The sequence below is a fragment of the Colletotrichum jinshuiense genome, chromosome 2 (genome assembly GCF_051148585.1).
Source record: "Colletotrichum jinshuiense chromosome 2, complete sequence".
Classification (NCBI taxonomy): Eukaryota; Fungi; Ascomycota; class Sordariomycetes; order Glomerellales; family Glomerellaceae; genus Colletotrichum; species Colletotrichum jinshuiense.
This window is the reverse complement of record NC_139309.1, coordinates 5,279,830-5,304,437: the sequence shown is the minus strand read 5'-3', so window position 1 is coordinate 5,304,437 and position 24,608 is coordinate 5,279,830. Positions and strand designations below refer to the sequence as shown.

General features: G+C 55.3%; 8 protein-coding genes across 8 annotated transcripts; 3 read left to right on the top strand and 5 right to left on the bottom strand.

Moving 5' to 3' along the window:
• Positions 1–1,711: 1,711 nt before the first annotated feature.
• Positions 1,712–4,008, bottom strand: EsH8_II_001382 (Hsp70 family ATPase KAR2; the record flags this gene model as incomplete). Its single annotated transcript, XM_083264680.1, has 5 exons — positions 1,712–1,900; positions 1,957–3,445; positions 3,505–3,616; positions 3,698–3,770; positions 3,874–4,008. 5 exons carry the CDS (start codon positions 4,006–4,008, stop codon positions 1,712–1,714), a joined length of 1,998 nt encoding a protein of 665 aa, XP_083122002.1.
• Positions 4,009–5,537: 1,529 nt separating this feature from the next.
• On the bottom strand, positions 5,538–8,136 carry EsH8_II_001381 (P-loop containing nucleoside triphosphate hydrolase protein; the record flags this gene model as incomplete). Its single annotated transcript, XM_083264679.1, has 4 exons — positions 5,538–6,742; positions 6,796–6,996; positions 7,047–7,754; positions 7,833–8,136. The coding sequence occupies 4 exons, from the start codon at positions 8,134–8,136 to the stop codon at positions 5,538–5,540; spliced, it is 2,418 nt and encodes an 805-aa protein (XP_083122001.1).
• Positions 8,137–8,679: 543 nt separating this feature from the next.
• Positions 8,680–10,558, top strand: EsH8_II_001380 (chaperonin-containing T-complex subunit CCT5 domain-containing protein; the record flags this gene model as incomplete). The annotated part of the gene is made up of 5 exons (XM_083264678.1): positions 8,680–8,689; positions 8,743–8,760; positions 8,821–8,869; positions 8,927–10,043; positions 10,097–10,558. 5 exons carry the CDS (start codon positions 8,680–8,682, stop codon positions 10,556–10,558), a joined length of 1,656 nt encoding a protein of 551 aa, XP_083122000.1.
• Positions 10,559–10,688: 130 nt separating this feature from the next.
• On the bottom strand, positions 10,689–11,627 carry EsH8_II_001379 (histidine phosphatase superfamily; the record flags this gene model as incomplete). Its single annotated transcript, XM_083264677.1, has 2 exons — positions 10,689–10,909; positions 11,066–11,627. 2 exons carry the CDS (start codon positions 11,625–11,627, stop codon positions 10,689–10,691), a joined length of 783 nt encoding a protein of 260 aa, XP_083121999.1.
• Positions 11,628–12,973: 1,346 nt separating this feature from the next.
• Positions 12,974–15,327, bottom strand: EsH8_II_001378 (ESCRT-0 subunit protein VPS27; the record flags this gene model as incomplete). The annotated part of the gene is made up of 5 exons (XM_083264676.1): positions 12,974–13,830; positions 13,882–14,668; positions 14,736–15,020; positions 15,073–15,205; positions 15,254–15,327. 5 exons carry the CDS (start codon positions 15,325–15,327, stop codon positions 12,974–12,976), a joined length of 2,136 nt encoding a protein of 711 aa, XP_083121998.1.
• Positions 15,328–17,036: 1,709 nt separating this feature from the next.
• Positions 17,037–20,298, top strand: EsH8_II_001377 (uncharacterized protein; the record flags this gene model as incomplete). The annotated part of the gene is made up of 2 exons (XM_083264675.1): positions 17,037–19,328; positions 19,375–20,298. The coding sequence occupies 2 exons, from the start codon at positions 17,037–17,039 to the stop codon at positions 20,296–20,298; spliced, it is 3,216 nt and encodes a 1,071-aa protein (XP_083121997.1).
• Positions 20,299–21,192: 894 nt separating this feature from the next.
• EsH8_II_001376 (RTA1 domain-containing protein) lies at positions 21,193–22,397 on the top strand (the record flags this gene model as incomplete). The annotated part of the gene is made up of 3 exons (XM_083264674.1): positions 21,193–21,408; positions 21,614–22,030; positions 22,140–22,397. The coding sequence occupies 3 exons, from the start codon at positions 21,193–21,195 to the stop codon at positions 22,395–22,397; spliced, it is 891 nt and encodes a 296-aa protein (XP_083121996.1).
• Positions 22,398–23,340: 943 nt separating this feature from the next.
• Positions 23,341–24,352, bottom strand: EsH8_II_001375 (alpha/beta hydrolase; the record flags this gene model as incomplete). Its single annotated transcript, XM_083264673.1, has 2 exons — positions 23,341–24,150; positions 24,245–24,352. 2 exons carry the CDS (start codon positions 24,350–24,352, stop codon positions 23,341–23,343), a joined length of 918 nt encoding a protein of 305 aa, XP_083121995.1.
• Between the last annotated feature and the right edge of the window lie 256 nt (positions 24,353–24,608).

The window sequence follows — 24,608 nt, the reverse complement described above, 5'->3', positions numbered from 1 at the left end:
ATATTCTCTCGGACGACCTCACAATCTAGGCTCGTGCGGGCTCGGGCTAGATCAGCAAGTGCTAAATTCCAAGGGAAGGAGGAGAGCTTATTGATTTCGTTTTGGGCATTGTGTATTTTCTGTAGGGTCTTCAAAAGCGTACTTGACCACTACGCCGGGGAGGAAATTGGTTAGTCAAAGCGTGATCGGCGTGCAAGTGTTAATACACATAATTGAGAAGAAACGAGCCCAGTTATCGGGTTGCAACATCCTTTTCTTACCCTGGAGACACTTTAGGGTTGTTGTTTTCGTATTTTTGTGAAACTATGCTAGTTACACTCTTCGATCGAGATTGCGGCAGAAAAGTTAGCAAGAACTATCCAATGCGGATTAGATGTTCTCTAGGGCGAGAAGCACATGCGACTGATTCATCGCAACCTCTCGGTCTGTGGGAGTGTGAACGCCAGAGTGTGAACGCCGGAGTGTGGTTCTGGTAATATTGATACAGTTAAGCTTCTCCTGGCCAAGGAGAATGAGCAGGACAATACCACCGGGCCCCACATCGGCGCGCCGGTTCGGGCTTGCTATGGCGGTTACATGGATATCGTGAAACTGCTCCTCGTTGACACCAAAGGCACGGATATCAACAGCGAGTTACCGAGGGGTATTGGTGAGCTGAACCAGCTACTGGTGGCACCAACCACATGGCTTGCCTTTTCCTGGATGCGGGCGCCGGATGAAATGCTGAGGGTGGCTGTACAGAACAGTCTCTTGAGCAGCGGCCCTCGAAGGGTATGAGACTGCTGTTAACACGCTGTTGGTGGCGGGTGCCGATCCTCACCCTCGGGGAGGGCGCCCGCCTGTCAACCACATGCCCTGCCCCTTTCGAGTCAACCTCGTCTTTATTTTGCCGCCTTGACGCATGACAACCGACGCAGCTAGGAGTGGTATAGTAGAGGAAGTCGAGCACATCCTCCCGTTCAAGGTCCCCCCGCCTTCGTCCCACGCAAATTTCCTCGCAGCCAACCCCAGTTGCGAACTTGCGTTGCGCCCCACGAACGATGATGATTTCCAGCCTCACAGCATCTGCCAATGTCAGCATCACCACGCCGTGGATGCAACCGCCAGTCTGCGAAACCTAGTGGTCGATCACAACCGCGTCGTGGGCTTATAGGGGCAGCATTGAAATATCTCAAGTCATCTATACTAAGGGTGTCAACGGAGTGTTCTTGTCGCGAATCTTTTGAGCTCTGCTGCTAAAATTCATTAAGCGATAGAGTACCTTATTTACGTTATGACACTCATCTTAAACAATCACCCAGCCTTGTATTTATTGCCAGCATAACGGTCGATTTTGTTAGTCACGTATCTGAACATTGCTTGGGCAGTGTATCAACTTTAAAGTCATATTAATCCGGGGGCGAGCACAGACATCATCACATGTACATATCCTAGCGTGGCCTACAACTTTCCAGATAGACCTCACTCAGACTCGACAAGCTTCATAACAGCAACCAGGCGGGGCAAATCACGCACGAATATTGCACAATCGGCACGAATTGTGTTCAAGAGGTCTCATTTATGTGTTGTTTACTTTTACACACTGGGGGAGTCATGCTCCATGCTGCCGACGCCGATTAACCTGCCAACACCAGAGACGAAAATTGCATGATGGAATCTTTGGGTAGTGTCTCTTTTAGAATCCCGAACAAGGAACAGCAAATCTATGAAATTAGAGCTCGTCGTGGCTGGGGGGCTCGTCATCGGCTCCGCCAGCGCCACCGGCGCCCTGGTACATCTTGGAAGTGATGGGGTAAGCGACGTTGGACAGCTTCTCCTTCTGCTCCTCGAAGTCCTCGGTGTTGGCGGTGGCGCTGTTCTCCTCAAGCCAGTCGGTGGTCTCCTTGATGGCCTCGAGAAGCTGGATAATTTGTTAGCCATCTGCAAAAGCACGGTAGGTGGGATAAGTAAACTTACAGTCTCCTTCTCCTCGTCATCAATCTTGCCACCGAGACCCTCCTCGTCGTTGACCTGGTTCTTCAGGGAGAAAGCGTAGTTCTCAAGACCGTTGCGAGCCTCAATGCGCTCACGGGTAGCCTTGTCCTCCTCAGCGTACTTCTCAGCCTCGGCAACCATGCGGTCAATCTCATCCTGGGTAAGACGACCCTTGTCGTTGGTGATGGTGATGGACTCCTGCTTGCCAGTGCCCTTGTCGTGGGCAGAGACCTTGAGAATTCCGTTGGCGTCGAGCTCGAAGGAGACCTCGATCTGGGGGACACCACGAGGGGCGGGGGGGATGCCAGTGAGCTCGAACTTGCCGAGGTTGTTGTTGTCCTTGGTAAGGGAACGCTCACCCTCGAAGACCTGGATCAGAACGACGGGCTGGTTGTCGGCGGCGGTGGAGAAGATCTGGCTCTTGCGGGTAGGGATGGGGGTGTTGCGCTGGATGAGCTTGGTCATGACACCTCCGGTGGTCTCAATACCAAGGGTCAGGGGGTTGACGTCCATAAGGACGACGTCGGCAGTACCCTCCTCACCGGAGAGAACACCAGCCTGGACGGCGGCACCGAAAGCAACAGCCTCATCGGGGTTGATGCCCTTGGAGGCCTTCTTTCCGCTGAAGTACTCCTCAATGAGGGAGACAACCTTGGGGATACGAGTGGAGCCACCGACGAGGACGATGTCGTCAACGTCCTCCTTCTTGACCTTGGCGTCCTTGAGCACCTGCTCGACGGGCTTCAGGGTCTTCTTGAAGAGATCCATGTTGAGCTCCTCGAACTTGGCGCGGGTAAGAGTCTCGGAGAAGTCCTTGCCTTCGAAGAAGGCCTCGATCTCAATGCGAGTGGACATCTGGGAAGACAGGGTACGCTTAGCCTTCTCGGCCTCGCGCTTGAGCTTACCCATAGCCTTGAGGTCCTTGGTGATGTCGACGTTGTTCTTCTTGTTGTAGGACTTGGCGAAGAAGTTGATGACGCGCTGGTCGAAATCCTCACCACCCAAGTGGGTGTCACCGGCAGTAGCCAGAACCTCGAAGACACCCTGGTCGATGGAGAGCAGGGAGACATCGAAGGTACCACCACCGAGATCGTAGACGATGATCTGGCGCTCGCCATCGGTCTTGTCAAGACCGTAGGCGAGGGCAGCGGCGGTGGGCTCGTTGACAATGCGGAGGACGTTAAGACCGGCAATGACACCGGCATCCTTGGTGGCCTGGCGCTGGTTGTCGTTGAAGTAGGCGGGGACGGTAACGACGGCGTGGGTGACCTTCTGGCCGAGGTAGGTCTCGGCGACCTCCTTCATCTTGCCCAGGATCATGGCGGAAACCTCCTCGGGGGTGAAGCGCTTGGCAGCGCCGTTGACCTCAACCTCGACGACGGGCTTGCCATCCTTCTCGATGACCTTGTAGGGGTAGTGCTTGATGTCGGCCTGGACGGCCTTGTCGGAGAACTTCTGGCCGATCATACGCCTAGTGCATGATTAGCAATGTGCTCCGAGAGCCTGGCTGTCGAACAAAGGGAAGCTTACTTGATATCGAAGATGGTGTTGGTGGGGTTAGCGGCGGCCTGGTTCTTGGCGGCGTCACCGACGAGTCTCTCATCCTCGGTGAAAGCGACGTAAGAAGGCGTGATACGGTTACCTGTGGCCCAGTAAGTCAGTCAAGCTAGCCAGAAACGTGGGAAGGAGCTTTGTCAACTCCAGCCGGCATCATCAAACTTACCCTGGTCGTTGACGAGAATCTCAACCTTGCCCTTCTGCATCACACCGACGCAAGAGTAGGTAGTTCCAAGATCCTGGGAGGCATAATGTTAGAGCTGTGGTGGTGGTGGTGGTGGTGGTGAGGGAGCCGAAGCACCCATAACCGCATCGCCAGGGATGGCAGGAGGTCTAACTTACAATACCGATGACAGTGCCGTAGCTCTCAGTGTCCTGAGCCTGGGCGGTCTGGACGAAAGCCAGGGGCGAGAAGAGGAGGGCCATCCAGGCCAGAAGGCCGAAGCCCAGGGCCATGGAGTTTCTGCTTCTCGACATTGTGGGAGTTTGGTGCTGTGAAGCTCCCCTGTGGAATTGGATTGCGCGCGTCTCGAGCTGTGCTAGAGATTTGGCTTATGGAAAAAGAAAGAAATGGAAATGTGACGGAAAACGCGCGGTCGAAGGTTTTTATTCCCTTCTAGCTACACACCCAATCGAATTGAGGTGGTTTGCAGGTGGTGAATTGGGAGAGATTGAAGATCCGGCTGTGGAAGGGAAGAGCTGGAGGCTTTATGAATGCCTTCTCCAAAAAAAAGTTGAGGTGTCCAGATTGCACAAAAGGCCAGATTTCACCTTGCGAGGCGCCACACGTGACAGGGGTCGCCTCCATCTGGGCCAAAATATCCCTTATGGATCCCCACTGTGTGGTCCCTGGGTGCAGCTGTACACTAATGCACATCTTGGTGAATGTGGGATGAGATAGGGGGGACGGGGGACGAATCTCCGTGGCGCCAGCACAGTTGGGGGTACCGTGTGAGGATCGCTACCCCGGCCCCCTAGCCACGGGAGTCAAGGTGAGCGCGCCTCACCGCTGCCGCTTCCTGCCGTCCGTGCTGCGTGCTGCCCCACCAAGGCTGCGATTCTGGAGATTTCGATTAGAGGTGGTCCCCTGGGAACCTTTGAACGTGGCCTTTTCTCCCGCTTTGCCTCGACTTCTGTTCATTTCCACGCCCCAATCTGACTGTGTCGATGCCCGTGACTCACGATCCAGCGATCGCTTTAGAATGCACAGTGACTGACAATGCATCATCCATGGTTGCATCCGATTCATCTCCCATGCCCAACCAAATGGAAACGAACAGAGTGGCCTTAACCAACCCCCCATTCCGGAGCAATTCGTGCTCTCTATTTATTACTGGTTCCAGAATATTCCCACCACTGCTGTGGGGGCGCGGCAATACGGTAAAGTAGTCTAAGGCAACGCAAGGTACGGGACACCTTACCTCACTTAAGGTGCTCGAAGCAGTGCCATCCCGTCTTCGCCCTGAGATGAGGGGGGCAACATGAGGGGGCGGCCGGGGCAGGGGTCGAGCTTTGGCTTCTGGCCCATGCTCTTTTGACTGGTGGGCGTGGACACGACGGCGTCATTTCCGTGGCCTCAACTCAACATGGGGCCGTGACATGACAACGCTGTCAGCTGCGACACCAGCAGCATGATGTTGACAGATCTCGATGCCAACCAGTCGCATCACATCATCCACCAAGCATCGCACCCTCCTGGCTCACTCCGCCAGTTGCCGACAACCACCGACGTGGTCCCTGCAAACTGTTCAAATGGCATCCCATCCCTCTATCAATAAGCACATCTCTATTGGACACACGCGAGTGCGCCAACCGAAGTTGCAGCCAAACTCAACTCTATTTTCAGCAGCCAACTCTAATCGAGCCTCAATACCAGCATCTTCTCTCGCACGCCATGCATTGAAGCATCTTTTCCCACTCACAAGTTATCCACACCCGGTACCTATATACGAACTAACCACGCCACGTTCCTTTTTTTTTTCCTTTCCCCGTATCGTTCTGCATGTTCACTCTAGCAGCCCTGCAGCAATTGTCTCGCCGCCGCTTCTAAGCACCACTCTTTGTCCAGCCTCCAACGGTACCTTTGATTCTAGCTTGACAATAACCCTGGCAACCTTGGCCGGCTGCACAATCTTGGGGTTCTTCTTCAGGATTGCTCCCGTCACCTTGTCCAGCACGGCCGGGATGGCCTCGATTCTGCCAGCCGCATGCAAACGTCCACGATGAACGTCTACCGGCATCGGCATCAGATGATCGAATGCCAGCACCTTCATCTTCAGAGTGTCGCTTGTCTCGATGGGTGCTGCCTTGGTGCTGATGATGTCGCCCACGCGCACGTGGATAGGATCGATGCCGAACAGACCAATGTTGACGTTCTGGCCAGCGACGGCCCATTCTTGCACTTCGGAATCGACCTCGATCGACCGTATTGATGCTGGTTCCCCGCTCGGCTGCACGATCAAGGCCTCTCCGTTCTGCACCGTGCCAGACTCTATCCGACCAGCTACCGTGAGTTGGCTCTGTTGCGTCCGGTAAATCTCCGAAATCGACATCCGGAAAGGTTTTTGAAGCGCTCTCGTCATCGGTTCTGATTCCTCCAGGGCCTGGATTAATGTTGGGCCGGTGTACCACGATAGCCCTGCATCATCTGGCTTCTCTACCAAGTTGGCACCACTGAGTCCTGATATGGGAACAAATGTGACGTTCTTGAGCTGGAAGCCGTTGCCCTTCATGAACCCGGTGACTTGCTCCGATATCTCGTCGAACCGGTCCTTTGACCATCCAACCATGTCGAGCTTGTTCACGGCTACGATTACTCGCTGTACACCCAAACTCCTGAGCAGCAGGGCATGCTCTCGTGTCTGGCCCTTGAGACCCTTTTCGAATGCTCCCGTGTTGGCATCAATGACGAGGATTGCAAAGTCTGCCTGGCTGGCACCAGCAATCATGTTGGGAACGAAGTCCCTGTGGCCCGGAGCGTCAAGAATTGTAAAGCGTGTCTTATCAGTCTCGAACTGGTTCGTCGCGATGTCGATGGTAACGCCTCGTTCGCGCTCCTCTTCTCGCTGATCCATCACCCAGGCAAGGGCAAACGATGACTTTCCAATCTTCTCTCCCTGTCGTCGATAACGGTCGATAAGATGCTGTTCTATGTACTTCAACTCCAGCAACAGCCTGCCCATCAGAGTGCTCTTTCCAGCATCGACGTGACCTGCAGAACGTTAGTAGTCGTGTTTACCAGAGTGTTCGTGCTGGGTATCTTACCAACGACCACAAAGCTCGCGCTCCTCTTGTTTTCGCTCTTCCCGAATTCTTTGAGGACATCCAGCTTCTTGTTCTTGGGTGCAGCTGAGTCGTCGAGCTCAAGCTGCCTCATCTCGCTAGTCGGAGTCTCGGAACCTTTCGATTTGGCGGTGACTTTCTTGGTCGCGCTCTTGGCGGCAGCGGCGTCGAATTTGTTGCCCGCTGGAAGTTATTAGAGTCAGCGCCTCACTGGGTCTTCGCAAATCGCGAACCTTTCGCCTGAGCAGCGAACACGATGTCATCAGGGCTTGGCTGGGAGAAAGCACTGGGTACAAAGGTGGAAGAGTCCATGTACGGCAGAGTGTACGTCTGAGAGGCGGCGGCAGTATCTTGAGCAGGTCCGAAGAGTGTCTGAGCAAAGGCAGATGGTCTTGTAGACGGCACCACGAAGCAGTCATCCTCCGCCTGCTCATCATTCGTGGAAGAGGATTGATTTGTCGGGTCAACATCCATGCCGGACGGGTCAGAAACCGGTTCCTTTGGTTGCGGCTGCGAAACAGGCGTTGAGAGTCCAGATGTTGAAGCTGAGTCTTCTGACAATTTCTGACGTTTGGCCAGTATGCTCGAGCCGGGTCTCTCGTTGTCCTTGGACTCGTTGATGGCTAGCGTCGACATTCTCTTTTCCGCCCGATCAACCTTGTCGTCTGGCTTCTTCACGTCCGTCTTCTTTTTTCGTGCTGCAGCCAGTGCTTGAAGTTTGGAGAGCTTGGGGCCTTCACCGCCGCCGAGGAGACCTCCTGGAAGTGGGCTGGGTGGGACGAAGACGGCCTCTCGGTGTTTGGGAACGTTCATCCAAGGTATGCCGTGGAAATAAGAGGCCGGAGACAGGGAAGCCACCCTGGAAATTGGGTACTCCAAAGTTGATGATGCCATTAAACCATCCGTAGCCTCACCCTCCAACCCCCAAAGACCAAATCCATCTGCCAAACGCTCAACTTCTGCTACTGCCGCTGCCTGACAGGGAACCCAAGTAAAGAATAAACAAAAATCGGACTTACCATCCTTTGCCTTCTTTGGCTCCTGCTTTGGCGGCGGTGGTGCAATGAATTTCTTCTGCAGGTAAGACACCGTCTTTTCAATGTCGTAGTAGTAATGCCAGAGTGCATCGTGAATCTGCTGTTGCGTGACTTTGCTGGCTTCAGGGCCTAATATGGCCTGCACAGCTTCGGTGCCTTGTGTCATGGCCTCGCGATCCTCTGCACTGAGCTGGTCGCCTTCGTTCTCCTCCTCATAGTCATCGCCTTCGTACTCGTCAAGAGCCTCGTCATAGTCGAGGTTACGAACTGCCTGGTGGCGCGACATTTTGACTGCGGTTGGTGGCTACTGAAATCGGTGGGCCCACAGTCTTGAGTGAGATGCAAGAGTTTGAGATGATGTCTCAAAGGTTTGATATCGATAATGCAGCCAGTTAAAAGAATTCGTTATTGCATACCGTTTTTAAATCGCGGATTCCTTTGCGTTGGGTGAAGTGCTCAGAGCTGTGACTCGAAAATACGGGCGTTGAAACTTGCAAATGACGGCACTGGTGCTGGCTACCTATGAAGTGGGATGCGTGGGGCCCTGACAGTCATGGAGGGGCAACCACGTCGATGGCGGGGTACCTGCTGTTGCCTCCAGGCCCTGCCAGGCGGTGAGCCTCCCGGATTATTTGACCCCCGGTCACCGAAGCTTCTGGTCCCCCAGAATGGTAGGCACCACCAATTATTCAGAAATTTTGGTCCACCACGACCCGGTCCTTGGAGCTCAACCCCCCTCAACGCACGATACCTCTATTTCTCCGGCGGCGCTCCCATTTGAATCGCACTACCAACCAGAACCCCTTTTTGACGTGCGACGACTTTCACCATGGCTATGAGTATGTGTCAGAGCTCCTCCATATTAGTATATGCAGCTAACAAAACTATCCAGACCTGGATATGGCCAACGGTAAGCAACGCTACTACTAGCAGCTATCCCATGGAATATGCTGACGGGATGATGCTTCAGCGGCCGTGATGAAGGACGAGCAGGGCCGTCCCTTCATCGTTGTCAGAGAGTAAGTCTTGCTTTGGCTACTTAAAAGAAAGGTGGACCAGGACTGATTCCCCCGCAGCCAGGGAAAGAAGAAGAGACAATATGGCAACGAAGCCGTCAAGAACCACATCCTCGCCGCCCGGACGGTCGCGAACATCGTCAAGACCTCTCTTGGACCCCGCGGTCTCGACAAGATCCTCATCTCCCCCGATGGAGACATCACAGTGACGAACGACGGTGCCACGATTCTGCAACAGATGGAGATCTCGAACCACGTCGCCAAGCTGCTGGTAGAGCTTTCCAAGTCGCAAGACGACGAGATTGGTGACGGTACCACTGGTGTCGTTGTTCTTGCCGGTGCTCTGCTGGAGCAGGCGGCGGAGCTGATCGACAAGGGAATTCACCCTATCCGCATTGCGGACGGATACGACCAGGCCTGCGACATTGCCGTGTCGGAGCTTGACAACATTTCAGATGTCATCGAATTTAGCAAAGAAGACACAGGAAACCTTTTGAAGGTGGCGCGGACAAGTTTGGGTAGCAAGATCGTCTCCAAGGCGCACGACCAGTTCTCCCAGATCGCAGTGGATGCTGTTCTCTCGGTTGCCGACCTGGAGCGGAGAGACGTTGACTTTGAGCTGATCAAGGTCGACGGCAAGGTTGGAGGAGCTTTGGAGGACACCATGCTCGTCAAGGGTGTCATTATCGACAAGGATTTCTCGCACCCCCAGATGCCGTCCGAGGTCAGGGACGCCAAGATCGCCATCCTCACCTGCGCCTTCGAGCCCCCAAAGCCCAAGACCAAGCACAGACTCGACATCACCAGCGTCGAGGAGTTCAAGAAGCTGCAAAACTACGAGCGGGAGAAGTTTATTGAGATGATTCAGCAGATCAAGGACTCTGGTGCCAACCTGGCTATCTGCCAGTGGGGCTTCGACGACGAGGCGAACCATCTTCTGCTGCAGAACGGCTTGCCCGCCGTGCGGTGGGTTGGTGGCCCGGAGATCGAGTTGGTGGCTATTGCGACAAACGGCCGTATTGTGCCTCGATTCGAGGACCTCAAGCCCGAGAAGCTCGGATCTGCTGGCATCGTCAGAGAAATGACCTTTGGCACGACAAGAGAGAAGATGTTGGTTATCGAGGAGTGCGCCAACACCCGTGCGGTGACCGTCTTTGTTCGCGGTAGCAACAAGATGGTAAGTTGAAGATGAATTCTCAGGTGTTGTACCGGTTGCTGACAGATTGCTAGATTATCGACGAGGCCAAGCGCTCTCTCCACGACGCCCTGTGCGTTGTGCGCAACCTGGTTAAGGACAACCGCGTTGTCTACGGCGGTGGTGCTGCCGAAATTGCCTGCTCCCTGGCAGTCGAGGATGCTGCCGTCAAGACCCCCGGCCTTGAGCAATACGCGATGCGCGCGTTCGCCGAGGCCCTGGATGCCGTCCCCATGGCGCTGGCCGAGAACAGTGGCCTGAACCCCATCGCGACGCTGGCCGAGGTGAAGAGCCAGCAGGTCAAGGCTGGCCCTCACGCCCGCGGCAAGCTGGGTGTCGACTGCATGGCCCGCGGCAGCAACGACATGAAGGATGCGTTCGTCATCGACCCTCTTATCAGCAAGAAGCAGCAGCTCCAGCTTGCGACGCAATTATGCCGCATGGTGTTGAAGGTTAACAATGTCATTATTGCTGGATCTGGCGAGGAGGACTTTTAAAGGCAAAACGGTAAAAAGGTTTTAGATGGGTCTATGGTGTTTGGGATTATACCAAGCTGTGTACTATGTAAATAGAGATGCCCCAATGTCGAGACCAATTCCGTCCTCCCAGTCACTGCGGTTCCCCCTTTTACTGCATCCAACCTCTCTCGGGGGAGTACTTCAAATACGGCTGCATCTCTCTGTAGAAGGTCTGGCGCAACTCGGCCTGCTGGTCCGGAGTCGGGCGAGTAGCATCGCCCTGGCGACGCTCCCAGCTCTCATCCGTCTCTTTCAGGAACGCATTGGGGTCCTGACCGGTGGGGTCCGCGAATTCGTAGGATCTGAACTCGGTGTTCTCCCAGCCAGTTGCTGTGTATTAGATGAGCAAACCCGAAGTCTTTCACTCACAAAACCATCTTCCGCTTCCCCCTCCCCCCGCTCAACCTTTTTTTATGTATAGGGGAGCAGGGAGGAGGAGTAGAAACAAGGAGAGAAAAAAAAAAAAATAGGAATAAAATCACGTACCTTTCTTGGGAGGAAGACCGTACCAGTCGTCGGTCAAAAAGTGCAGGATGCCGCCGTGCGTGACGACGACGACGTGGGCGTCGCCCTGGGCGCCGCCGGCAATGTCCCTCAGCGCCCTCCGGGCCTCGGCGGCCCGCTTCTCCAGCTTCTCCAGCGTGGGCTCCCAGGGCGACGCGGGGCTCGCCTTGTCGGTCCAGTCGGCGGGGACGCGGCTGAAGTCGACGCGGCCGGCGAACTCGCCCTCGACGTCGGCGACGGCGGACCCCGTGTCGCAGGGCGCGTCCGAGACCTCCTGCACCTCGGGCAGGGCCAGGACGCGGAGCCCGCGGCCGACCTGCGCGGCGGCGTCGGAGCCGAAGCCGAGGAGGCAGGTGTAGATGGTGCGGCGGAGCGGGCTGGCGACGAGGTGGGTGACTTGAGGGTGGTAGGGGAAGGCGGCGCGGAGGGCGGCGCACTGCTGCTTGCCCAGGTCGGTGAGGAGGGGGTCGCGGATGGCCTCGTTTTCGACGTTGAGGTTGTGGAAGCCCTGCGCGTGGCGGACCAGGTGGATTTGGACAGGCATTGTGAAGGTGGGTGAAAGGGGGGGTAGGGATCTATGAGACAGGATACGACGGGGGGTTTGTCTACGATTCTATGATGAGATGGAAACGAAGGGGGGGGAGGGTTCTCTAGCGTTGGATGAGAACGAGGAATATGGAGGTGATGAGCGAATACCGCAATTCCAAGAGTGTCTAGAGAGTGTAGGTGGTCTATCTTCTCTACGATTAAATATGAAAATTCTGGGTACCCTCTGGATCTTTTTGGTGGATGGCTCAAGATCCAATTACGAAAAGAGTATGTGAGTCTTTCGGGCAGAAAAAGTAGCTACGTAATGGTCTCCCTCTGTATCCCGAGTCGGGAAAGTTCCTTGTTTGGGATAGGTGGGGGGGTGTTTTTTTTGGTGACGGGGGACGTCGGCCGACTCTCTGGAATGACTCAAACAGACTAGACGGGCGGGAGTTTGACAGAAAGCCGCGCGAGGAAGGGAGACAGAGAGGGACGGCATTGGATCCACGTGGGCGCTGAGAGCTGCCGCCCGTGGCGTGCCTTGCGTTGCTGGTCTCCGGCGCCGATGACCGGTGCGTAAAGAGTGGAGACTCACCGTGATGGCGGCGGTGGTTGGCCGGCGAGGATGCGGCTTATTAATTGGGACCTCGTGGTTTGGCACCTCGCGGCAATGGCGCGACTCCGTTGCAGGGCAGCGGAACTACTTCTTACAGCCGTGCCGATGGAATAGTTCGTCTACATGTGTTCTAGACCGCAGTAGAGGATGACACTTGATGGTGGCCGTTGAGCTACGGGATGGTCGCCCGAGACAGGTAAGCCGAATGAATGTATGCGGCTTGGATGCGGTGTCGGTTGCCTTCTTTGAGCTCCAAGTCCCGAACACCCGATCTTGACCAAGAAAAGTTATCATTTTGGAGCATGGCACCGGGCAACAATGGCGCCAAAAAAAAAAAAAAAAACCACGATCCACTCATGTTCATCTGAAGAAAGGACGGGCAGGCATGTCTCATCTCTATGTAAGCTCGTCCTCCTTGCTCTTTCACGACCGCCTTTAACCTGTCGGTATTATCATCCCGTGTTCCCTCAGGAAAGGGTAAAGAAAAGACACCTCATTTACACGATGGGAACTGCGTAATCAAACAGTATTAGTCTTTGTTCGGCCCTGTTAAGTTCTGTCCATATTTAGAACATGGAGTTTTTGTGCTAGCCACAAGCATGCAAGGAATACAACATGCCCAACAAAAATATCATTTTATAGCTCATTCTGAAGTCCAAAGTTGCCGGTGTCCGGCTGGCCTTTGTGGCCATGAAACGCCGAGAACCAATGTAGACCTGCATGCTTCCGGACCAGTTTCCTCTCCATCAAAGATCAATTAGACTCTCTTCCACTGCTGGCTGCTTCGGCGCGTTTTGTGGCGCAGAAGGGAACGACTCTTGGGTATATCCACCGTTGTACTGGCCCTGCCAATGTTGTTGGGGAGGCGCTGATTGCTGCGGTGCTGACGGTTGCCAGTAGCTTTGCTGCTGTGGCGGGGCTTGATGTTGCGTTGGTTGTGCGGGCTGAGCAGGTGTTTGGACGGGTGTTTGCTGGTGAGGCATGGGCTGCCGATACTGCGTCGACTGCTGGAGATTGGGGTACGGTGATGGATTGGGGTCTGCAGACGGCGGTGCGGAAGGGGGTGCGCTGGGTTGTTGAGGGTTGAAGTAATACGAAGCGTTGGGGTCGGCTGAAGGTGTTCCAGCAGGTTGACCCGGCTGGTTCTGATGGCTTGGTTGCGGTGGTTCGCTAGGAGGATATGACTGCTGCGGCGGGTACTGTCCGTCAGGAACAGGACCGGCCCCGCTCCTCCAGCTGTCAGTCCGTTGAGGCTCCTGAGGAGGATAAGGGACTCCTGGTGGACCGGACAAAGATGCGCGCTTATCGAAAGTTGCGTATTGCGGTTGGGGTGTGTGTTGTTGCGGGTGTTGATGGTAGGCCTGGGGTGGCGGTGCGTGGCCGTAGTCGATTTGTTGTGTGCCAGTGTAGAAGTTCTCGGCAGGACCGGCACTACCGGGCGCGCTTCCTTGGAGAGAAGGGTAAGCGCCGGTGGTCTGGCGAGGAGGAAGGTTGTATCCTCCGATAGCGTGCTGGCTATATGCCTTGGAGAGGCGCTCCTCCAGCATTCGATCATAGTAGCGAACAACAGTAGACAACTTGGCATGGAGGTCGAGCAGGGTATCTAATATGATGTTAGCAACGGGGCACTTTGTACGTCTCATATCCTACTCACCATGCTTGCTCATAGTTTCTCCGTAAGTACGGGCTAGCTTTGGCCTTAATGTGCCGATGCTGTCATAAAGCTCTTGGATCTGAGGCTCACGCAGAATCGTGCCTGGCGGTTGCGTTTGAAGGCGGTCTACAAGAGTCGCAAACAGGTTGATGTTCTCAGCCTCGACGGGAGTAAGCTCGTAGTCGTTCTTGGGTAAAGCAAACTGTTGTGTCGATGTTGGGCCAGCACTCGAGGTCTGCTCTTTCAAAGCTGCGGCATGTCTCTGTTTTTGCTCCTCCATATCAGCAAGCGAAGCGGCGATCGCAGCCTTGAGGTCGTCGTCCTCTTCCTCGGTGCCGTTTGACGCCGCGGGAGCAGGGTTGCCGTTGATCTTCGCACTCGACGGGCCGTTGACGGTAGGCGCAACATAGCCCTGAGAGTAGCCCTTGACCTCCTCCAAGCTCATAGCCAGTGCCTTCTTCAGATCCTCGTCAAAAGCGTCGTCAACACGCGCGTTGCGTGGCTGCATGGCGGATGTGCTCCGGGTTTTGTAAGGGTAGGTAGGAGATCGGTCTTGCGGCAACGGCGAGGGTGCGCCCCCCTTGGCAGACCTGTCCATGAGCTTCGTGTAGCATCCGTCATCGACGCGGACAGGTTGCATGATGCCCAGGTGGGGGAGGGGTAGCGACTTGGCTGAGCATTGCTGGTCGAAGCAGTTACCGCAATTCCGGCAGTGATGCTTTCGATTCGTAAAGGTGAAAGCGGTTCGGCATCGCATGCAAACATCTGAATCAACCCACTCGGGGGGCTGTGAGTGCTGTCAGTTTGGGTCCTGCAGAGAATGAGGGGGGGTTTCCAAGGATGCGAAAACATACCGCGCTGCTGTCAATCATGCTGCTGGCGACACTGATTTTGGGGGGGAACTGGTGGCCTTCCCTCTGCAGTGTCTTGTAAACCTCTCCGATATATCCTAGTTCGTGGCGGCCCTCGGTGGCGGCAGCCCAAGTTTGTATCAGTTCGAGTATCTTCTGCTTCACTTCGTGGTTGACGGCGGCAGGTCCAACGGCTTGGAGGAGCGAGGTCAAGTTGTCCATGAATTCTCTCGAGGCGATTTCGGCGAGGAAGTGGGTGCCTCCATTCTTGACACAAGTGTCTGTAAGCTGCACTCGGAGTCAGCTTAGTCAAGCACAAGCAGGCAGCAATGATGGTTACGTTAAGGGCGCTCAGCTGGGTGTTTGGATTTTTGTTGCCGATGCGCCTCTTCAGAGAGCGCATGGCCTCCTTGGGCTGAACAGTCTTGGATCTGATGACATCAGAGATCTCGAGGTTCAGGGCGATATCCTCCCTACATCGGTGTTAGAACAACATCTCGAGGGTCGGCGAAGGGCCATACAAGCTGCTGCCGGTTGCTTTCTCAATCTGCTCGTCCAGGGCCGAGTTGGCCGAGCTGGACCACCAGCCCATCATGTTGGAAGGCTGGGGACGTTGGGTCGGTGGGGGGTTCCGATCTCGATCGTCGCCGGTCGTTTATCTAGTGGGCGGCGGCGGTGTTCGGCGTAGTAGCGCGGTCGTTGCTGTCGTCGTCGTCGTCGTCTCCAGGGGATGGGAAGGGGGCAGCGAATGGATTGCGCGTAAATAGGGATGCAGATGGATGGCGATGGAGGAAAGCTTGTGTGCGTGTCTGTCGTAACGACTGCCCAGATGCAGCAGCCTCAGGGTAGGTAGGTAGGTGTGTGGTGCGTGCGGTTCAGTTGGAGATGCAGCAGGCTTAGGACGGGCTAGGCCGGGCGCGGACAGCTGCGGCGTCAGTATTCGGTGCTGGGTTACGTTGGCTGACTGCGCAACATGTACGAATGTGCAGGGGTTGGCATGTGTGGATTAAACGGCTGCCTTCCAGGCTGGAATTCCTGCGTGTCTGGTGTGGTGCAGTCGCGGACTCGTGCGTGGCTGCTCCGCTTGGGACATCGCCCTGTGACGAAGGGAAATCTCGGCGCTAAGCCCAAACAAACATGGGATTTATTGGGACGTCTTGGTATGGGCAAGGCGGGTTCGTTCCCCAGAGATGACGAAGGTGAGAAGAGGCAAAGTGGGACATTTGTGGCGCGTGGATGTGCCAGCTCTCGCCTAATCGAGGCACCTACCTTGTGCACACTGCCTGCTGTAGTGTACTAGTGTACCTACCTACCTGGTGCTGGCCTGCTCCCAGCACAAGGTATCCATCGTACATACATAGCATACCTAGTATAATGGCGTATCCGCACCTCGACCCCTCCAGCTAATCACCGTGAGGTCAGCACCCGTTCTTCCTGCGCATCCCAAGCAATGTTGTTCGCAATGTACGGATACACCATCATCTATCTGACTTTGGGCGGCCACCGGCACTGGGCGCAGGAAGAACACATCAACACACTAATTAATACCCAAAGTGGACACCCATAAAGCCAAGTTATATTGGCTGTGGCGCTGCATAGGCAAACATGGTGCCGCGGGTGCGTTGTCAGTCAAGGTCATGGATCAGTCAGTGCCCAGGACATTGAGTCGCCGCCCAAACATGCAGGGAAAATACGGCCTGCCCGCCCGTTCCAGCGCTCGAACCACTGTAAAGGCCGGATGCGTCAGTAATCTGGCCTGCTGCCACGGCTGGAGAGAGGTACAAGCCCCGTCGGACAAGATACCGCCTCGACCCTCGGAATCTCCGCTGCCGCAACGGTACCGTTTCCTCTCCCACATTGTCTCGCCATTGTTGAAACTGTTAGCGCCAGCAACGAGGCTGTCCCTCCACCACGGACCATCTTCCTTTCTCAAGACTGCCGCAGTTCATCCCGCCCGTCAAAGGCTCACTCTTTCCTTTTGGCCATTTTTACCACGCCCTTCGAGCTCCGACTCTACTCAAAGAATCATGCCCATTCCAGCCCGCCCTGCAGTCCCGAGATAATGAAGCTGCAGCCACTCTAGCATCCTACAAGAATACACCCGTTGCCTGCCACTCATGACGAACAACCGCCTCCGGCCATCGTTGCGTCCGCCTCCCGTTCCACATACCTCGACGCCTCCGAATTCCGCGTCCCCCCGACACCACCAGCTATAGCCTCGTTCTCGCACCCTCAACGTCATAGGCCTTGCAACGACATGGTTCAAGCTTCCCGTCCGACCCCAAGACACCGCCTCTCGTTCACATGAGTTCGACGGCTTCCTCGGCCACCAGAACCGTCCTCGGCGGCGGCGGTCCGGCCATATCGAACGGCACCGCCTTACACACTTTCGCCATGGGCGGAGATGGGGGGGCTGCCGGCCGCGGCGGCAAACCCCCGCTGCCCCATATCGACGACCTCACTTCGACCTCCCCCAACGTCGACATGAAACTCCCCTTGCGCAAGATCCTTGAGATGGGCGACAACGCCATGCGACAGGCCGAGACGTTTCGCGACTTCGGTCGACCCGATATGGCCTTCAAGGAATATATCAAGGCTTCCTTGATCGCCGTCAAGTACGTGCCTCAGCACACCGAGTCCGTGTCGCTCAGGGGCGGTCGCGAAGACTTGAATCGCATATACACCGCTCTCATGAAGAAGATAGACTCCCAGCACGGAAGCTTTGAAAAGATCAAAGCCGACATTATTGCCGATAACCAAAAGACGGGCGTGAGACCCAAGACGTCAAGGCCGTCCTCAATCATTAATGGAGAAGCAAACAGGCCGCGGACACCGCAGGGTACGCCAGTCACGAGCCCTACGAGAGCCGAGGCCGGTACACAGGTCAATGGGTCACCGGCGACAAAGGCGAAGCCGGCCGTACAACCCAAGCCTCAGTCCTTGCATGGAAACGTCCTACGCCCCGGCGTCACTAGCCCTGGGCCCCCCAAGAGCAAGGCTGCCGAGGATCTTGCTGCTCGCTTCGCGAACCTGCGCGGGCCGGTAGCATTACCGGGTCAGGACCCGCGCATACGGACGCACCCCATTCTTCCACCAAGACCAGCAGGACCGAGGGCGATGCCGGAACCGACAGAGAAACCAAAAGTGGCAGTTGTGACGAATCTCCCCGACCTGCCCAAGATGCCAGACGCCATCTACAGTCCGGCCAGGGGGACTGTGTCCAACGAAGCAGCTTCGCTACCCTCGAGTACGCCGCGTGGCCTGTTTAGCAGAACCGGTTCCTCCGCCACCATAAATACAGTCCTCGCGAACAAGTCCTCTGACTACTTTGTTCCTTCCCACCCTATGCCCAACGCCGTCCCTGTTCCCTCCAGGGCCCCCAGCATATCCATACCCGAGGGCGACTCCATAACCGCCGAAGACTTAATGAATTACATAAAAAGGGGCTCGGCCACCCTGCAAGTTTTAATTATTGATGTCCGGAGCCGGGAGGACTTCGATGAAGGCCACATTCTGTCACAAGCCGTCATCTGCATTGAGCCTAGCATTCTCCTGCGTGAGAATATCTCCTCGGAGCAAGTTGCCGAGACCATGGTTCTCTCACCAGCTCAGGAATATCACCACTTCGAAAGAAGAAATGTGTTTGATCTCGTGGTTTTCCATGACCAGGATTCCGACTCCATACCGCGATACATATCTCCTGATATGGACGCTGCGGCTCTGCTGTCACTGCAGCGCGCGCTGACATACTTCAACTACGGGAAAGAGTTGAAGAATCCCCCTAAGCTGCTTCAGGGAGGGTTGGATGCGTGGACAGATCTGATGGGTAGGAACGCGCTCGCTACTTCGCAGACTGCGGGCGTTGCGAGGGCACCTCTTAGCCGTTCTTCGTTAAAACCCTCCATTTCCATCACCAAGCCCAACAAGAAGTACAAGGTCACGCCGCTGAAGCCTGAAGAAGTCAAGCTCTGGGAGGAAACACTGCAAAACGCCGAAATCGAGACCGCGCGGTCCCCAGGGTTCATGCATGTGCGCAGTACAGAGGAGTTCTTACGGAGGTTCCCTGCCGTGTCAGCTGAACAGGAATCTATGCAGTCGCCCACCAGCCCCGATCGAACTACTCACGGCTACCCTCAGAACCATGCCGACTTCTACTCCGACCTGCCGTCACCGCCCACTCGGCCTGCTCCGGCCGTTCCGCGCCCGAGCTACAGTGGTCTCTCACAGACCCAGGATGATCACGAAGCCCCCGGGGCTGTCGCTTACTCTGCCCAGGTACGAAACTTGAAACAAGGTCCCTTGGCAGCTCGTCCTGACTCTCCGTCGACCGCGAACGTTCTCAAGGATGGGCGTCATATCACAGGTCTAAACAATCCGGGTGTGTGGTGTTACGCCAACAGCTCCATACAAGCTCTCCGAATGTCGCCCGGGTTCGGGAAGGAGCTGGCCACGTTTGAATGGCAAAACACGTACAAGGTGCCGAAGAAAGCCGAGGAGAAGAACGATCACCCTCAGTTAATGTCGCGCATCTTGTCCAATTTGTTCCATTGGTTGGACTCTGGAAAGTTCGATGTCATGAAAGCGCAGACGTTGATGGTCAGTTGCATGAGGCGTGTGATTAACCATTGCTGACCAAACACAGGACTACTCTCGATCGGTCTGCGAGAAGAGCCGCAACAAGGACAGGGGCGACGAATTCGGCGGTAGTCGTCAGCAGGACGCACAAGAGTTCATGTCATGGCTCATGACTTACCTCCATGATGAGACCAACATACGACGGGACCGTGTTGATGATATTCCACCCATACCAACAATGCAGGGCGGCAAGTCGATGCTGCAAGGTGCTCACGAGTGGTGGAGCCACTATTCAAGAACGAACCTGTCCATTGTCGACAAGTACTGGCGCGGCGTAGAACTTTCGACCGTGGTATGCTCAAGATGTCATAACCGCACGTACAGCTACGCCGCATTCGACTTCCTTTCAGTACCCGTCAATGTGAAGTCGGCAACCCTTGAAGACTGCATGCGGGAATACATCGCGCCTGAAGTTCTCTCAGACTACAGGTGTGACAAGTGCAACATGTCGGTCGAAGGGCGGAAGCAGTCCACACTGGCGCGTCTGCCAGAGCTCCTGTGTCTCTCCTTCAAACGGTTCTCGTTCGACCCTTGGAACGCTTCAGCTGTGGTAAAGAATACGTCCCAGATCACTTGGGACTTCAACAGCTTCAACCTCGACAAGTTCTTCATCCCACCCGAAGAGCGCGGCGGCGGGGTGGCTTCGCCGGATGGCAAGTTTGAGATTCCGTTCGACTATGAGTGTTACGCAGTCGTTGTCCACCAAGGAAACAATATCATGAGCGGCCACTACTATACCTATGCCCGAGAGCCGCAGAACCCTGATCCACATGCCTGGTACATGATCAACGACTCGAAGGTGACTCCCGTCAGGATCGATGGGACGCAACGGGGCTCTGATTGCAGCCAAAACGTGTTCCGGGGCGGCAAAGGCGAGGTACCGTACCTAGTATTCTTCCGGAGAAAAGGATCCGGGTCGACGAGGAGGTAAGATGTGATAATAGAGGAGGTGCATATTGAGCGAGTAAGGGGGGTGAGACGTACATGGCAGGCGCTGGAGTTCTGGACTATTGGGGCGTGGCTCATGTATAGAACGGACTGAACTGAGCGGTTGCAGCAGCATGGCATGGTTTTTTGTCGCGGATTGTGTTTTCGAGCGCTTCCAAGCATGGCGTCTGGTGGATTGTGCCTGTCGTATTTGGGACGGACTTTTCTACAGCATGGATTGGCAATGAGGACATGACAGCATAGTCTACCAAATGAGAATTGCATTCTGTGTTGCCCGGACACTCCTCGACGCCATTGTGTTTACTGTGCAGGTGGGCCACCTCGTTAATAAATTCACATCGATTGTGGTGATAGAGAGCGAGAGGGAAGGCGGTGGCTATGCCGAGACGTCGAGTTCGTTGACGCGGTTCGTCGGATTCGTCGGATTCATTGGGGTTGTTTGTAGGCCAAGCCGCGCGTGCTTAGCAAACATACCGAAGACACAACGGGTTGGTGCAGATGCAGGCAAGGTAGATTGCCGTGTTGCGTGCGAGGTAAGGATCCACCTGCTCGTCGGATTGAGATGCACCATCTTCGGATTCATTTCAAGGCAACGCAGACCGACCAGAACCAGCCCCATTCACCCTCCCTATACTCCCCATCCTTCTACCATGATTCCTCAAGCTGCAAGAGATGATATATATACAGAACCGAAGATGCAAAGCAAACAAGGAATGGCTTCTTTCTTTGTTTGCTCAGACCGCATCGCAGGTTCCTGGTACACCAACCTCGACAAGTTGAAATCCCGACGCCAATCTCACTCACAAACAAACCAGAAGAAGGCAAACATCAAAAGACCCCCTTTCCTCTTTAGTTAAGATCCAGGCTTGCAGCAGTAATGGCTTCCGACAAGCCCGTCGTCTGGCCATACGACCCTTCCTTTCCCCTCGCCGTCGTCGGCACGGTCCTCTACGGTATCGTGTTCGCCTGGATATTCTACCTCACCGTCATCCGCTACCGGGCGTGGTTCTTCATCGTCGTGGTTGTTGGCGCAGCGGTTGAGGTTACGGCGTATTCGCTGAGGGGGTACTCGGCCAACAACCAGACAGAGATTGTAGGCTTTTCCTCGTCTTATCCCCCCTTGATCGTCTTCCCTCCTTTTAAGCCCTGTGAACAACACCATCCAATTCCGATCCCTGTCCGATTAAGAGCTTCATTGCACTCGTGTCTTCTTTCTTTACCAACATCATCGCCAGGAAAGGGGGTTCCCTTTCTATTGAACCGAACAAGAGTCGAAGCTGACTGGCCCAAACCCGCAGGCCCCCTTCGTCCAGACCCTCACCTACACCGTCCTTGCGCCGGTCCTGGTAGCAGCGGGCAACTACCTCCTCATCGGCCGCCTCATCCGCGCCGTACTGCCCCCCTCCCATCACACCATCTACAAGATCCCCGCCCGGCGTCTCACCCGGATCTTTGTCATCTGCGAAGTTGTAGCGTTCCTCGTCCAGGGGTCCGGGTCGGGCGTCGCGAGCGCGGGGAACTGGACGGGGCCGATGCAGAAGGTGGGCACCAACATCCTCATCGGAGGTCTGGGCTTCCAGGTGCTGGCCTTTGGGGTGTATCTGTGCGTCCTCCGGAGGTTCCATGTGCTGGGGAACAGGTTGGAGGTCCCCGAGGCACCGAAGGGGTGGAGGAGGCTGCTCGGGGCCGTTTATGTGAGCAGCGGGCTCATCTTGGTAAGTTCCGTGCCAGTTCTTGCTTCTTCGTCTTCTCTTGATGGGAGATGATGATGACGATAAAAGAGAGGAATGGGGTTTCGCTGACGATTTTGTGGTGCGAATATAGCTGCGTTCGCTTTACCGGGTCATCGAGTTTGCCGAGGGCATGGATGGTTACGCGTTCCGCCACGAGTGGCTGTTTTGGATCTTTGAAGCGCTACCCATGCTGGTTGCCATCGGTGTCTTTTGCGTCTGGCATCCGAGCAAGTATCTCGGGCGAGACGGCGCGAAAAGCAGGCTGCCAAAGGGCGGCGACGGGGTCCAGATGGAGAGGCGGTCGAGCTACGCTAACGTCATTGGCCGCCGTGACAGGGAGTCTGTTTGAGGGGTACATTCTTTTTCGTGTCGTTGGAAGAAAGTCTGCAAGTCAATCAGGGCCCGGGGCGTCGAGATTCAGTTTGAGGCAATGGTAAACGAAATAGACTTGGCGGTAGGGGTTTCCCTAGGGGGATTAATAGGTGGACTTGGAATTGCCAGTTTTGGATAGGCTGAGTCGTATGTTTTTAGTGTTATTGCTACGTCTTCCGCACCGAAATGGTTGGTTCTATGTTCCAGACTCATAAGTTAGGGGGCACTTTAGAGATTTACTTCGAATCATAATTGGCGACATGCGGATAAATGCAGACTACTGAGCGGCACAGCAGAACGTGCTTGTCACGGTTCGGAAAGCCCACGAATCACGGAGTGTATGTATGCTTGAGGAGGATTCAACTAGCAGCAATCCGTACTGTAAATCATGCATTCGGGCTTCGTGGTCTTTATACTGGTTGGCTAGAACCCAGAACTCATAAGCGAATGCAACGAAGTTGCATTTACAAAGGTATCTGGGTGCATGGCTTAAAGGTTGCTGAAGAAGGAGGTAATACATGAAGCTGCGGTAGTATATGGTGACATGTCTGGGCTTTCTTGGCATCCTCGCCGGTTGCTTTCAGCCTGTAGTTTCAAGCAACCATATTGGCCGCCTCTGAGATGCATCTGCAACACAATCCTTCGCAGGATGCGCATGCAGGGTTTTCAAGTTCCATGATAACTCATTCTTCCTTGGTAAACGAACCACGACGCCTCTGCTACGCAATTGACAGCCGGAATTGGTTCCGAATCTGGTTTGGTCCACCAATAAGCGTCGTCAACAACTCCAAAGTTCCATATGCGCCAGGCCAAGGCGAAGGATTTCGAGGATTCAATAAGATACAGCTGAGAGTGAGGAACGGTCTGCATCCCGCTTGTAAGGCTTGTTGATTGGACGCGGCCCGGCTGGAGCCATGCGTCTAACGCGTTCCGAGATGCTTCAGCACAAAGTCTATCTGGACCTGCATGAGCTTGTCGAAGCGAGCACCGTCTTCGGTCAGGATATCCATGTGACCCCGGTTCGGCTCGCTGTGCATCTCTTTAGGACCCGTCAACCCTGACCAAATGTACTCCTGTCCCTTTCTGATGTGCTCCAGCTCCTCCTCGGCCGCCATCACCTGCAGCACCGGCGTCGGCCCCAGCTGCCCCGGCACCCCTTGGAAGTGCCACGCTGCGACCCGATAGAGTGTCTGCGCGGCCACCTCGTTGCGGAAGTTGGGGATTCTGGACAGGCCCTCCATCACGAAGTCGTACTCCAGCCCCTTCATACCCCTCTGCTTGCGGTAGTCAACCAGCGCCGTCTCCTCGGAGTCGCCGATGTACTGCAGGTAGAAGGGTTCCCTCCCTCTCGTCTGTGCTTCCCGGTCGCGGTTCGCCAGCTCCAGAAGCCTCTTGCGCTTCGCCGGCTCCTCCATGTCGTATGGCATGGGCGCCGGGCACACAGCGACGACCAGCTTCACGCGCCGGTCCAGCCCTGCTGCTGCCAGCGCCTCGGCTGCTGATAGCGAGTAGCCCCATACGATTATCTGTTGCGGGTTCACCGTCGGCCTGGTCTTGATGAACGTGATGGCGTCGCTGAAGTCCTCGGTCTGCTTGACCGGGTCGATATCACATCGCGGGGTGCCGTCGCTGAGGCCGATGCACCTCGGGTCGTAGACCAAAGCCGTGATGCCGGCCTGCTGGAACCTGACGGCGACCTCGCGGTAGAGCTCTCCTATCGGGAAGTTGAACTATTCTCGTTGAGCCCCTCACGAGTCAGCAAAAACGACACAACACTACACTCTGTCAAATGCTCGATAAAGGTGCCGTGCGGGTACGACTTACACCTGGAGTCATCACGATTCCGGGTCCTTTGGCGCTCGCTGGGAATAACCAGCCACGCAATGTCAAGCCATCAAGCGTTTTGAACTCAACGTCCTCCTTTGTGCCCATTTTTGAAGTTATGGTAAAGAGAAGAATCGATGGGTAGGTTCCAGGTGTGTCTTCAGAATCAAATATGAACCAGGTATGTAAGAAGCGACGTCAAGGTCTCGACTAGTCACACAAATGGATGAATACCCAGATTTGCAGAGGCCATCGAACGGGCCCTCCCAAGAGAATGAAAGTACTTGGAGGGGAGCACCGTAGGAAAATAGCCTTTCCTGATGGATCAGTTTTTGGAACACGGCATCTGAACTTGTGGACATGA